Source organism: Octopus sinensis, linkage group LG26 (genome assembly GCF_006345805.1).
Source record: "Octopus sinensis linkage group LG26, ASM634580v1, whole genome shotgun sequence".
Classification (NCBI taxonomy): domain Eukaryota; kingdom Metazoa; phylum Mollusca; class Cephalopoda; order Octopoda; family Octopodidae; genus Octopus; species Octopus sinensis.
In genome coordinates, this window is record NC_043022.1 from 6,508,618 (window position 1) to 6,520,707 (window position 12,090).

General features: G+C 41.2%; 1 protein-coding gene across 3 annotated transcripts in view; it reads right to left on the reverse strand.

Annotated features, from left to right (window-relative positions):
* LOC115224665 (transmembrane protein 201-like) overlaps positions 1–12,090 on the reverse strand; it is a 38,752-nt gene that overhangs the window by 12,445 nt on the left and 14,217 nt on the right. For all 3 annotated transcript variants that reach the window (XM_036513568.1, XM_036513567.1, XM_029795523.2), the window contains exons 2-5: positions 8,571–8,688; positions 6,930–7,100; positions 4,633–4,836; positions 1,524–1,768 (exon numbers count right to left, since the gene is read on the reverse strand). In XM_036513568.1, the coding sequence (XP_036369461.1) occupies positions 1,524–1,768; positions 4,633–4,836; positions 6,930–7,022 (542 nt within the window). In that variant the 5' untranslated portion in view covers positions 7,023–7,100; positions 8,571–8,688. The remainder of the gene's footprint in view (positions 1–1,523; positions 1,769–4,632; positions 4,837–6,929; positions 7,101–8,570; positions 8,689–12,090) is intronic.

A 12,090-nucleotide genomic window follows, 5' to 3' on the forward strand; every position in this document is an offset into this window, starting at 1 on the left:
TTTTCATCAAAACAACAATATAATTTGTCAACTTGGAACTTATTGCAAAGCAGCAGGATAAACAACAGTACCACCACCATCGCCACCACATCTGCCATACACACACCATTCAGACTTCTGACGCCACCACCATCAATACCTTTGACTTCACTGCAATCCCCCCTGCCTTTCACATCATTTACCTTCACCAGTATCCCTGACCGCCGTGGCTACCACCACCACCACCACCACCATCATCACTGCCACCTCCACTTCTATCACAACTACAGCTCATAATATCACCCCGCCGCCGTGGTGATCTCATTCTCGCCCACAACATCATAAGCGGGAAGTGTAACCTCTCGAAAGAGCTGTTCTTCACCCCTGCTCCGGAGCGTCGGCTGCGGGGTCATTCCGAAAAGCTCTACCTGCGACGATTTCATCTCAATCGAAGGAGAGGAGCTTTCTCCGTCCGGGTTGCGGATCCGTGGAACAAGCTGCCAGACGAGATGGTGAAGATGCCGACGACCGCTTTGTTCAAAGCCTCCCTGGACCTCAAGTGGCCTGAACTCTTTACATGAACACCACCCTGTACTTAACTCCATGTCCCCCTACATGGCCTTGCTATTTGCTTTTGAGCCAAATTAACTAACTAACTAACTAACAAAAAGGCAGTGTGTGTGTGTGTAAAAGAATTGTGTTCAGTCCTTCTTTTATCATTCCCACTGCCATCATCAACACTACTACTTATAATAAAAACATCAACTCTCCCTAAATTTCTTTGTCTCTCTTTGTCTATCTTTGCCACTACCCTCACCATCTCTATGCCTCCTACTATTACTCTCACCCCAGCATGAGCAACAGAAATATCAATGAACAGTGAGGAAGGGGGGGGGGATCCGAAGTGTGACACACTGACACACAGAAATTAGTTTTTGGATTTATTATATTAGATAATACTGTTTTAATAACTTCAATAATTAGAGACAACTGCAAACATATTTCTCTCTTATGACCCCTCATCAACAAAGCACAGATTTCATTGTGGTTGCTGAAGTAGTAATGACAAAACCATGAAGTGAAATATCTAAGAACTGACAACCATCAACAAGAATCAATGTTAGCTTGGAAGGATTTCACATCAGGCAATGATTACGGGCAAGGCATGAACATCATTAACCCCTTACCCAACAATTATTTTGAAAATAAATGTATTTTTTCAGACATATTTTTTAATTGTTTTATTTTACTATGTTTTGAATGGTGATTTCGAGGTATATTTCAAACCTTATTTATTATGAATTTTAATTCAATAATATTGATTTTAAATTACCGCTTTGGGCAGAAACGAGTTAACCCGTTTTTAGACGAAGGAACTCGTTTTCTGTCGATTTTGGCGAGTCTATCTTTTGACGAGTTAACTCGCCAGAGATAGAAAAAAAACGATTTCGGTCAAAACGAATATATTCGTTTCTGCCGGGTAAGGGGTTAAAGCTTCAATCCTAATCAAAGAGAGACTGGAAAAGTGGAACGAGATGACTTACCTGACTCGTCCGAGAAATAAAAACTTTGATGCCAGGCAGAAGAAGAGACCAGAAATAGCAATGGAACAAACGTTTCTGCTGAGCAGCTGACACAGATGAACCGACCAAATGGGCAACATCATTGTTGTGAAGAAGTTCAAAGAGATTTGGAAGATGTATGCAATAAGGAGGATGATAGCAGAGACAAAACTGAACATTTGTAGGAGGGACGGCAGCTGGGCTTGAACACACGACAACTTGGATGACTGAAATTAAAACAACACAATGGAAAGGATTAGTGAAATTTTCATTTCAATATAAACACAGCAAAACCTCGGTCAAAGAATGTCTCTCATCATCAACAAATCAGTTTACAAAGGATTTTTCTAATCTAAAACATGTCAGGTGACAAACGGTGTCTTGAATAATGAACATGCAAGCTGGCATGGACGGTTGGCAACAAGCTGAGAGTCTCAGCCGAAGAGAGTCTCAGCCAAAGAGAGTCTCAGCCGAAGAGAGTCTCAGCCAAAGAGAGTCTCAGCCGAAGAGAGTCAGTCGCCATCCAGCTTTCACTCAGTGCACAGCTCTGATTGAATTAGCTGAGCATTCTCTTGAATTTCCTGTGAGGAAAATAGTTTACAGACATTTTTGGAGATGAATAGCCTTCAGGAAAGAAATTAGATTCATAAACAAAGATTCCACTATATAGTGTGTATATATATTGTATAGAGGGCATTATTACACATAAATGCCTCACACTAAGAGGGACAAAGTCATTACTACCAAAATTACACTAATCATACCTAAATGCAGTTCTTCAAAGCAAGACATTTAAAAAATGAATTTAGTTCTGTATCACCTGTGATTTCACATTTAACGTATAAAAAATTACGTCTATGATCATCAGCAGAACTGATTCTGAACACATCATAAATAAACGACCAACCTTACCTAGTGAAGACGAACAGATATCTATTCACTCCGGCGAAGCACATGGAATGTTTATAAAGTGTGAGGCATTTATGTGTAATAATGCCCTCTATACAATATAAATATAATTAATTTGTTCAAAAGGAAAAAAATTATTTTCGAATGCTTTTCTCTTATGAGGTTTTTCACGCTAACTACCTGATAATTTCTTGTTAAGATTCCTTATTAAGAAGTTATCCTTAATTGTTATATATATATGTGTGTGTGTAGGAAGAGAGAGAGGGGGGGAGTAAAGAGCCCCTTTTGGTCATGAATGACTATGGGATTGCATGTAGAAAGTAAGCTCCCCACTGAGGCATAAATCCAGGCAGGAAGACCAGCAGTCACCCATGCATAACAGCCTCCCCTCTCCATGCCACCAGTGTTATCCAAGGCAAAGGGGCCGATACAGCTTGGAACCAGTGATGTCGCAACTTATTTCTACAACTGAGTGAAAATGGAGCAAAGTGAAATAAAGTGTCTTGCTCAAGAACATAATCTCTAGCCCAGTCCAAGAATCAAACACACCACCTGATTGTGAGCCCAATGCTTTAACCACTGAGCCATGCATCTTCACCATCTATATATATATAGATACACACACACACATATATCATTTAATATACAAAGAATTTTTAAAAAGGGGCTACTAATAGTATCATGCTGTACAGGTACAATAATTTGGCTGATTTAAATAACATGCCACATGGCCATGGAGCTACAGGGCAGGTTATATAAATCTGCCAATTTAAGGTGCCTTAAAGCATGAAACTATTAAGAGCTTTGTTGTATTCCATGTATATTAACCCTTTAGTATTTAAACCGGCCATATCCGGCCAAAATAGTTAATCTGTTTTACATTCAAACTGACCAGATCCAGGCTCTCACACCTACCCTACAATGTTATTCTACATTAAGTAATTACACCATCAAGATCTTGAAGATATGAGATAATGCAGGATTAATTCAAATCAATGGGAATCAATAAGCATTATGTTTGATACAATAATCAGAACACTAAAGGGTTAAATGATGTTTATATCTCACAAGACAGAAAATCTTTTTTTTGCTGATCCCATCTATAATGGAACAATAAACTATATATGTGTATATATCTCTCTTTTACTTTCTTTTACTTGTTCGTCATTTGACTGTTGTCATGCTGGAGCACCACCTTTAGTCGAGCAAATCGACCCCAGGACTTATTCTTTGTAAGCCTAGTACTTATTCTATCGGTCTCTTTTTGCCGAACCATTAAGTTACGGAGACATAAACACACCAGCATTGGTTGTGAAGCGATGCTGGGGGAACAAACACAGACACGCACACATACATATATATATATATATATACGACAGGCTTCTTTCAGTTTCCGTCTACCAAATCCACTCACAAGGCTTTGGTCAGCCCAAGGCTATAGTAGAAGACACTTGCCCATGATGCCACACAGTGGGACTGAACCCGGAACCATGTGGTTCGTAAGCAAGCTACTTACCACACAGCCACTCCTATACATATATAATTTGCACACATATATTCTTGTATTGCTTGGTTCTTGTTTCAGCCATAGGACTGTGGCCATGCTGGGGCATCACCTTCAAGCGTTTAGTCAAATTGATCCCAGGACTTATTTTTAAGGTTAACTACTTATTCTATTGGTCACAACTGTTATGGTTGTTTAGCCCCAGGTCAGTCTTAATCCACTGAGCCTATGATCAGAGATGTTCCATCCATGCCCATCTCATCTTTTATTCTAAGCAGTGTACATCAACAACTACAGCATCCAAATATTTTTTTTTCTTAAGGCTTGAAGCAAGAGGGGAAGAAGAAACTAGATAGGGAAAGCCTTTAACCCTTTAGTATTTAAACCGGCCATATCCGGCCAAAATATTTAATCTGTTTTATGTTCAAACTGACCAGATCCAGGCTCTCGCACCTACCCTACAATGTTATTCTACATTAAGTAATTACACCATCAAGATCTTGAAGATATGAGATAATGCATGATTGATTCAAATCAATGGGAATCAATAGGTATTATGTTTGATTGAATAATCTGAACACTAAAGGGTTAAGGCTTTACTTATAAAGTGAGTTTGTCCAACCCATGCCAGCATGGAAAACAGATGTTAAGTGATGATGATGATGATGATGAGCTTACCTGAGATAAGGTAGAAGTAGAGACTGTAGAGACAGAAGAGGCAGGGGACAAAGCACTGCCGCTGAGAGTCTGGGGGTATTTCATCTTCAAAAACATATCGAGTTTTTCCAGTTCCTGTTGCACATAGAGTTTACACTTGTAGCAGAGATTGTAGATTTTCTCCAGATGTTCCTTGTAGTCGTTCACCTCTTTATTGTAGTTGGCCTAAACAATTTGGAAAACAAGTAAATACTATTATTAATAATGATCCTTTCTACTGTAGGCACAAGGCCCGGAATCTGGGGGGAGGGGGAGGGGATAGTCAATTACATCGACCCCAGTACTTGACTGATACTTAATTTATTGTACCTGAAAGGATGAAACGCAAAGTCAACCTCGGTGGAATTTGAACTCAAAACGTAAAGACAGACAAAATGTCGCTAAGCATTTTGCCCAGCATGCTAACAACTCTGCCAGCTCACAGCTTTATTATCATTATTATTATTGTTATTATTGTTATTATTATTATTATTAATAACAATGATTTCTTTTATGTGCCACCAGCACAAAGGATTAGGGGGACAATACAGACATAAAAAGGGGGTTTACATATGAAATGATAAAATAAAGAAAAAATATATAAGCATACATGGCATACAATAAAGAAGGGACGTATATACAGTATACAAAAGTAAAAACAAAAAAGGATGATAGAGATACAAGAGAGACCTCTAAGGATAGGGATAATCAAGGAACCCCACTGCCTAAGACCTCCCTAAACACCAAGGGCAAGTGACCTCTCCAGTTCCTTTCCTCCAACTCACAGGTCCACACTGTAGACTGATACTTATTTTATCAACCCCGAAAGGCGAAGAGGCAAAATCAGAATTTGAACTCAAAACATGACAACTAATACAATGTAATCGTCACAGCCCATGCATTCATAAGAAGTTGTTGTTTTTTTCTAGTCATACCTGTTATAATTGGAAGGTTTGAAAATTAATTAGGCTAAAAAAAGACAGCAAACAATTTTGTGTGGTATGATTGATTGATTCTAGTTTCAGCTCACGAGCTGTGGCCATGCTGGGGCACCGCCATGCTAACAAGTATGCTAACAAGTCAGCCATCTCACTGCCTTAATTATTATAATGATGATGATGATGATGATGGCTTGAAATTTTGCAACAAGGGCAGCAATTTTGGAGGGAAAGGAATGAGTTGTTTACATTAACCCCAGTGTTTAACTGGTACTTATTTTATCAACCCCAAAAGGATGAAAGACAAAGTTAGTAGCAGCAGACAAAATACTGCTCATCGTTTCGTCCAGTGTGCTAACGATTCTGCCAGCTCACTGCCTTAATAAGGATGATATTGAGGCTATAATCCATGCCAGCTGTAAATATCCTGCCAAAACAGTCACAGAAGTCTGATACAGGCTTTGGCCTGGCCAGCTTTTGTGGTACCGCCCCCACCCATGGAACACAGATGTTAAATGATGATGATGATGGTCTCAAATTTTGGTACAAGGCCAATAATTTCAGAGTTAGGGTGAAAGTTGATAATAATAATTATAATAATAATGATGATGATGGTAATCATCATCATCATCATCATCATCATCGTTTAACGTCCGCTTTCCATGCTAGCATGGGTTGGACGGTTCAACTGGGGTCTGGGGAGCCCGAAGGCTGCACCAGGCCAGTCAGATCTGGCAGTGTTTCTACAGCTGGATGCCCTTCCTAACGCCAACCACTCCGAGAGTGTAGTGGGTGATTTTATGTGCCACCGACACAGGTGCCAGACGAGGCTGGCAAACGGCCACGCTCGGATGGTGTTTTTTATGTGCCACCGACACAGGTGCCAGACGAGGCTGGCAGATGGCCACGCTCGGATGGTGTTTTTATGTGCCACCGACACAGGTGCCAGACGAGGCTGGTGAACGGCCACGATCGGATGGTGTTTGTTACGTGCCCACAGCACGGAGGCCAGTCAATGTGGTACTGGCTACGGCCACGTTCGGATGGTTTTCTTATGTGCCACCGGCACTGGTACCACAAAGATACAAATTCCTTTGATGTTCATCTATTTTGATTTGGTATAATAATGATAACAATAATGATGATGATAATAATCCTCTCTACTATAAGCACAAGGGTTGAAATTTGGGGGAAGATGGGGGGAAGTCGATTAAATTAACCCCAGTGCATAACAGGTACTTTTTCCATTGACCCCCAAAATGATGAAAGGATGAAAATTGATTTCAGCAGAATTTGTATAATTAGTATTAATAATAATTGAGACAACATTACAAGACTCACCTCAACAAATGGCTTGAAGACAGCCAACTGTTGAACTTTGAGAAGTTGTCTTTCATTGCAGGCAGAACAGAGACCGTTGGATAAAGGAACCATTTTCTCTTTGGAACAGGAAATTGGGAAGTTGAGTTCGGAAGACCATTGAGCTGGAATTGGTTTATTGTAATCTCCATCCTAAATACAGAAACAAAAAGGAAAAGAAAAAGTATATCAAAATTTGGAAAAGAAAATAAAATTATCAAAAATATAGCAAAAGCAAAACAAAATGATAGAGAAATCCTATGACTGGCACCCGGCAGATGCCAGGACCCCTGGACTGGAGATACGTAAAAAGCACTATCCGAATTGTGGCCGATGCCAGCGCCGCCTCGACTGGCTTCTGCGTCGGTGGCACGTAAAAAGCACCATTCGAATCGTGGCCAAAGCCAGTGCCGCCTTGACTGGCTTCTGTGCAGGTGGCACGTAAAATGCACCAATCCGACTGTGGCCGTTGCCAGCCTCGCCTGGCACCTGTGCAGGTGGCACGTAAAAAGCACCCACTACACTCACGGAGTGGTTGGCGTTAGGAAGGGCATCCAGCTGTAGAAACATTGCCAGATAGGACCGGAGCCTGGTGCAGCCTTCTGGCTTCCCAGATCCCCAGTCGAACCGTCCAACCCATGCTAGCATGGAGAACGGACGTTAAACGATGATGATGATGATGATGATGATGAAGACCCCCAACAGGTGCATCAGTTGTTTTTCGACATGGGACAGGACTTATGCTCATTGGTTTGTTCAATCCCAGGTATCTTTATCTTCTATTTACTGTGGCCATGCTGGGGCACCATCTTGAAGAACTTTTAGTCAAGCAAATTGACCCCTACCCCAGAGTACTTACCATTTTTTAAAGTTTGGTACTTGTTCTATCAGTCACTTTCGCCAAACTGCTAAGTTTCAGGGACATAAACCCACCAACACCAATTGCCAACAAGTGGTGGTGGGAGACAAACACAAATACATGCACACACACAGAGAGAGAGAGAGAGAGAGACACACACACAATCACACATGCTGGGCTTCTTTCAGTTTCCATCTATCAAATCCACAAGGCTTTGATCAGCCTGAAGCTACAGTAGAAGATACTTGCTCTGGGTGTCATGCAGTGGGACTGAACCTGAAACCATGTGGTTGGGAAGCTAACTTCTTACCACACAGCCACACCTGTTCTTACGTTAAAGCCTCGTCTGGCACCTGTGTCGGTGGCACATAAAATCACCCACTACACTCTCGGAGTGGTTGGCATTAGGAAGGGCATCCAGCTGTAGAAACACTGCCAGATCTGACTGGCCTGGTGCAGCCTTCCGTTCTCCCCAGACCCCAGTTGAACCGTCCAACCCATGCTAGCATGGAAAGCGGACGTTAAACGATGATGATTGATTTCTAACAGATGCAAAGCCACACAATTTGGTAGAGGTGGGGGGCTTACAGTTACAACTGACATTCATATTCAACCGGTTTATTTGACCCCAGAAAGCCAAGTTGATCTTGGTAGAGTTTGAACACACAACATAAAGATACACTTTACTTCAAGACATTTTCTCTGTCCCCTTATCAATCCCCTCATTACTCACAAATGTGTTAATGTCACCTTTATCTTCTTACCTTTTTAAATCCATTGTACTGTTCACAGTGGGGGCAATCCCAGCAATTACAATTACCAAAGGGGACGGTGGATTTCTCACTACAAAACCAACACACGACTCGAACGGGGAACTTGGCCCTGAAAATAATCAATACAAAATAATACAGTGACACCACCAAGCTCATCTTACGATTTACTCGTTTTACAAATCAATTATCCCCATTGAAATTAGCTCAAATATAATTAATCCGTTCCAACCCCCACCAAAACCACTCAAAAGTAAATTTTCATGGGTTTTAAAAAAGAAACAGTGTCGTCACAAGTAAAGTGACAATTATAAAAAAGCTGGCAGAAACGTTAGCACGCTGGGTGAAATGCGTAGCCGTATTTCGTCTGCTGTTACGTTCTGAGTTCAAATTCCGCCGAGGTCGACTTTGCCTTTCATCCTTTCGGGGTCGATTAAATAAGTACCAGTTACGCACTGGGGTTGATATAATCGACTTAGTCCCTTTGTCTGTCCATGTTTGTCCCCTCTGTGTTTAACCCCTTGAGGGTAGTAAAGAAATAGACAATTATAAAAAAGAGAATGCCAAAGGAATGTGTAAACTGGTTTTCTTAACTGAATTACCTGAAAGATGGGATGATTTGTCTGCTCGTACTGCGGATTGCCGCTTGTACTTCAGGACAAAGATTCACACGAGTCTTGACTCATACAATGGGGCACTCGCACTGCGAGGTTCTACTGTGTAAGCAATTCATTTAACCCTTTAGTGTTCGCATTATTCTGCCAAAATTAATGCTTCTTCATCCACATTGTTTTGAATTAATCATGCATTATCTAGTAGCTATGAGATTTTGATGAGGTAGCTGTTAATTTTTAAAATAATATTGTAGGGTTGGTGTGAGAGACCAGATATGGCCAGTCTGAACATAAAACAGGCAGAATATTTTTGGCCGGATATGGCCAGTTTAAATGCTAAAGGGTTAATCTAAGAAATATATTCAAGAATGGATTAAGATAATCTATGTGAAGGCACATAGCTTAATGGTTAGGGTATTCAGTTCAGGATTGTCAGGTTGGTAGCTCAATTCCTGGTGACATGTTGAGTTGTTAAGCAAGATGTTTTATTTTCCCAATACTCCTGTCCACTCAGCTGACAAAAATGAGTTGTACCAGTAATTCAAAGGGGCTTAGCCTTGTTACATTCTGTGTCACACTGAATCTCGCTGAGAACGACATGAAGGGCAAGCATGGTGTGGATAGATGCAGGAGTGACAATGTGGTAAGAAGCTTGCTTCCCAACCACATGGTTCCAGGTTCAGTCCCACTGCATGGCACCTTGGGCAAGTGTCTTCTACTATAGCCTCAGGCCGGCCAAAGCCTTCAGAGTGGATTTGGTAGACGGAAACTGAAAGAAGCCCATAGTCTTGCTAAAACTGACATCGACTGTGCTTGTGCCACATAAAAAGCACCAAGTCCACTCTGCTGAGTGGTTGGTGTTAGGAAGGGCATCCAGCTGTAAAACCCTGCCAAAACAATCACAGATGTCTGGTGCAGGCCTCTGTCAGGCTGGTTCTTGTGAAACGGTCCCACCCATGCCAGCATGGAAGGCGAACGTTAAACGATGATGATCATGATATATGTTCGTGGATCTGTGTTTGCCCCCCCCCCACCGCCATCGCTTGACAACCGATGTTGGTGTGTTTACGTCCCCATAACTTAGAGGTTCGGCAAAAGAGACCGATGCAATAAGTATTAGGCTTACAAAGAATAAGTCCTGGAATTGATCTAATTGACAACATAAATGATTTTCACTCTTTTCAATAACAAAAAACCCCTTTTATTTAAAGGAATTTTCCCCAGACACCCTATAAAACAATAACTGGCTCAAATAAAATATCCGCCCAACCCATGCAAGCATGGAAAAACAAACGTAAGACAAATGAACAACTCCATCCCCGGTTTTGAAACGTTTGTCTTATCAACAAATTGTGGGCTCAGCTCACGAACCCTTAAAAGTCCGAGGGCTCCCACCCATCCTGACTGGACACCACTGGGCTATACCCAGCTCCTAAAATATGGACCCTGTCCCGTGTTAGAAATCAATAAATACAGTTGTTGTCTTCGATCTGTCTCTGGGATCGCCAATGAAACAAGATCGAATTCTATATTTGTGTGGTTGGTGATGTCCCCCACCCCAACTCATTTGATCAAAAGACAACCCTGCCAGGAACATCCCGATTTTTATTTCTAGGCAGATTAGTCTACCTTGGACTACACTACCGAATGTGTTTCATCTGAGATAGTAAAGTCTAATTTATTCTTTAACCCCAGGTCAGTCCCCATCGATCAGACCATGATCAAAAGGGATTCTAGCCATGACCGTCCCAACTTTTCAGACAACAGTATCCAATAAAAAAAAAAAGGCTGTAGACGTGATTCAAGGGAGTTGGCTGCTGTTTCTAACAGATCGAACGTCAGCACGTGTATTGGTGTAGTTTTAATAATCCCACCAAAGCTAAACCCCGCAGCACTGTGACAACTGCACGTGTAAGCAATTGATATACTACCACATGTTGGGTGGTAATCGAAGGATCCAGCGATCGAATCGCTGTTGATCCTTCTAGCTATGTCCACCCCATTTTTTATTTTCATGCACAGTGTACCTAAGACTACATTAACAAAAACCACATGTTGGGTGGTAATCGAAGGATCCAGCGATCGAATCGCTGTTGATCCTTCTAGCTATGTCCACCCCATTTTTTATTTTCGTGCACAGTGTACCTAAGACTACATTAACAAAAACCACATGTTGGGTGGTAATCGAAGGATCCAGCGATCGAATCGCTGTTGATCCTTCTAGCTATGTCCACCCCATTTTTTATTTTCATGCACAGTGTACCTAAGACTACATTAACAAAAACGTCCTGCGTGAGTAGACTGTGGTCCGAAGACAGAAAGGCGGGAAAGATTGGCTGCTATTTCTAACAGGTTTAGCGATCTCGTAAAGGTTTCCTTGTAATGTGGTAAAGACTTCATTAATTTCGACGACCACTGCGAGTCGTGTTGCGAGGTTTGAGGCAAAGCAAAATGCAATTAATTACAGGAACAAACAGATTTTTCTAGAAACAAATGTCTGTGAAATAAACGTATCCTGTCCGATTCTGTTTCTCGAAAACAGGAGCTAAAATTTATGGCGATCTTTCGTTTGTAGTAGCACGTTTCCGTCGTTGATTTCCGTAAAAAACTTTAATTTTTTTACATATGGGCTTGCGGGAACATTTGAAGTAATGAGAGCGAAAGAGACTAAGAGTTCCCGCAAGCCCATATGTAAAAAAATTAAAGTTTTTTTTACACAAATCATCGACGGAAACGTGCTACTACAAACGAAAGATCGCCAAATTTATTGTTTCTGACGTTAAATCCTTGCAATTAGTGATTAATTAAAATATATTAAGAAAAAAAAGCGATAAAATGTTTGGATTTTGGGTTTTGGGGTTGAAAAAGCGAAGGATTCCGATTGAATCGAAGAATTTAAT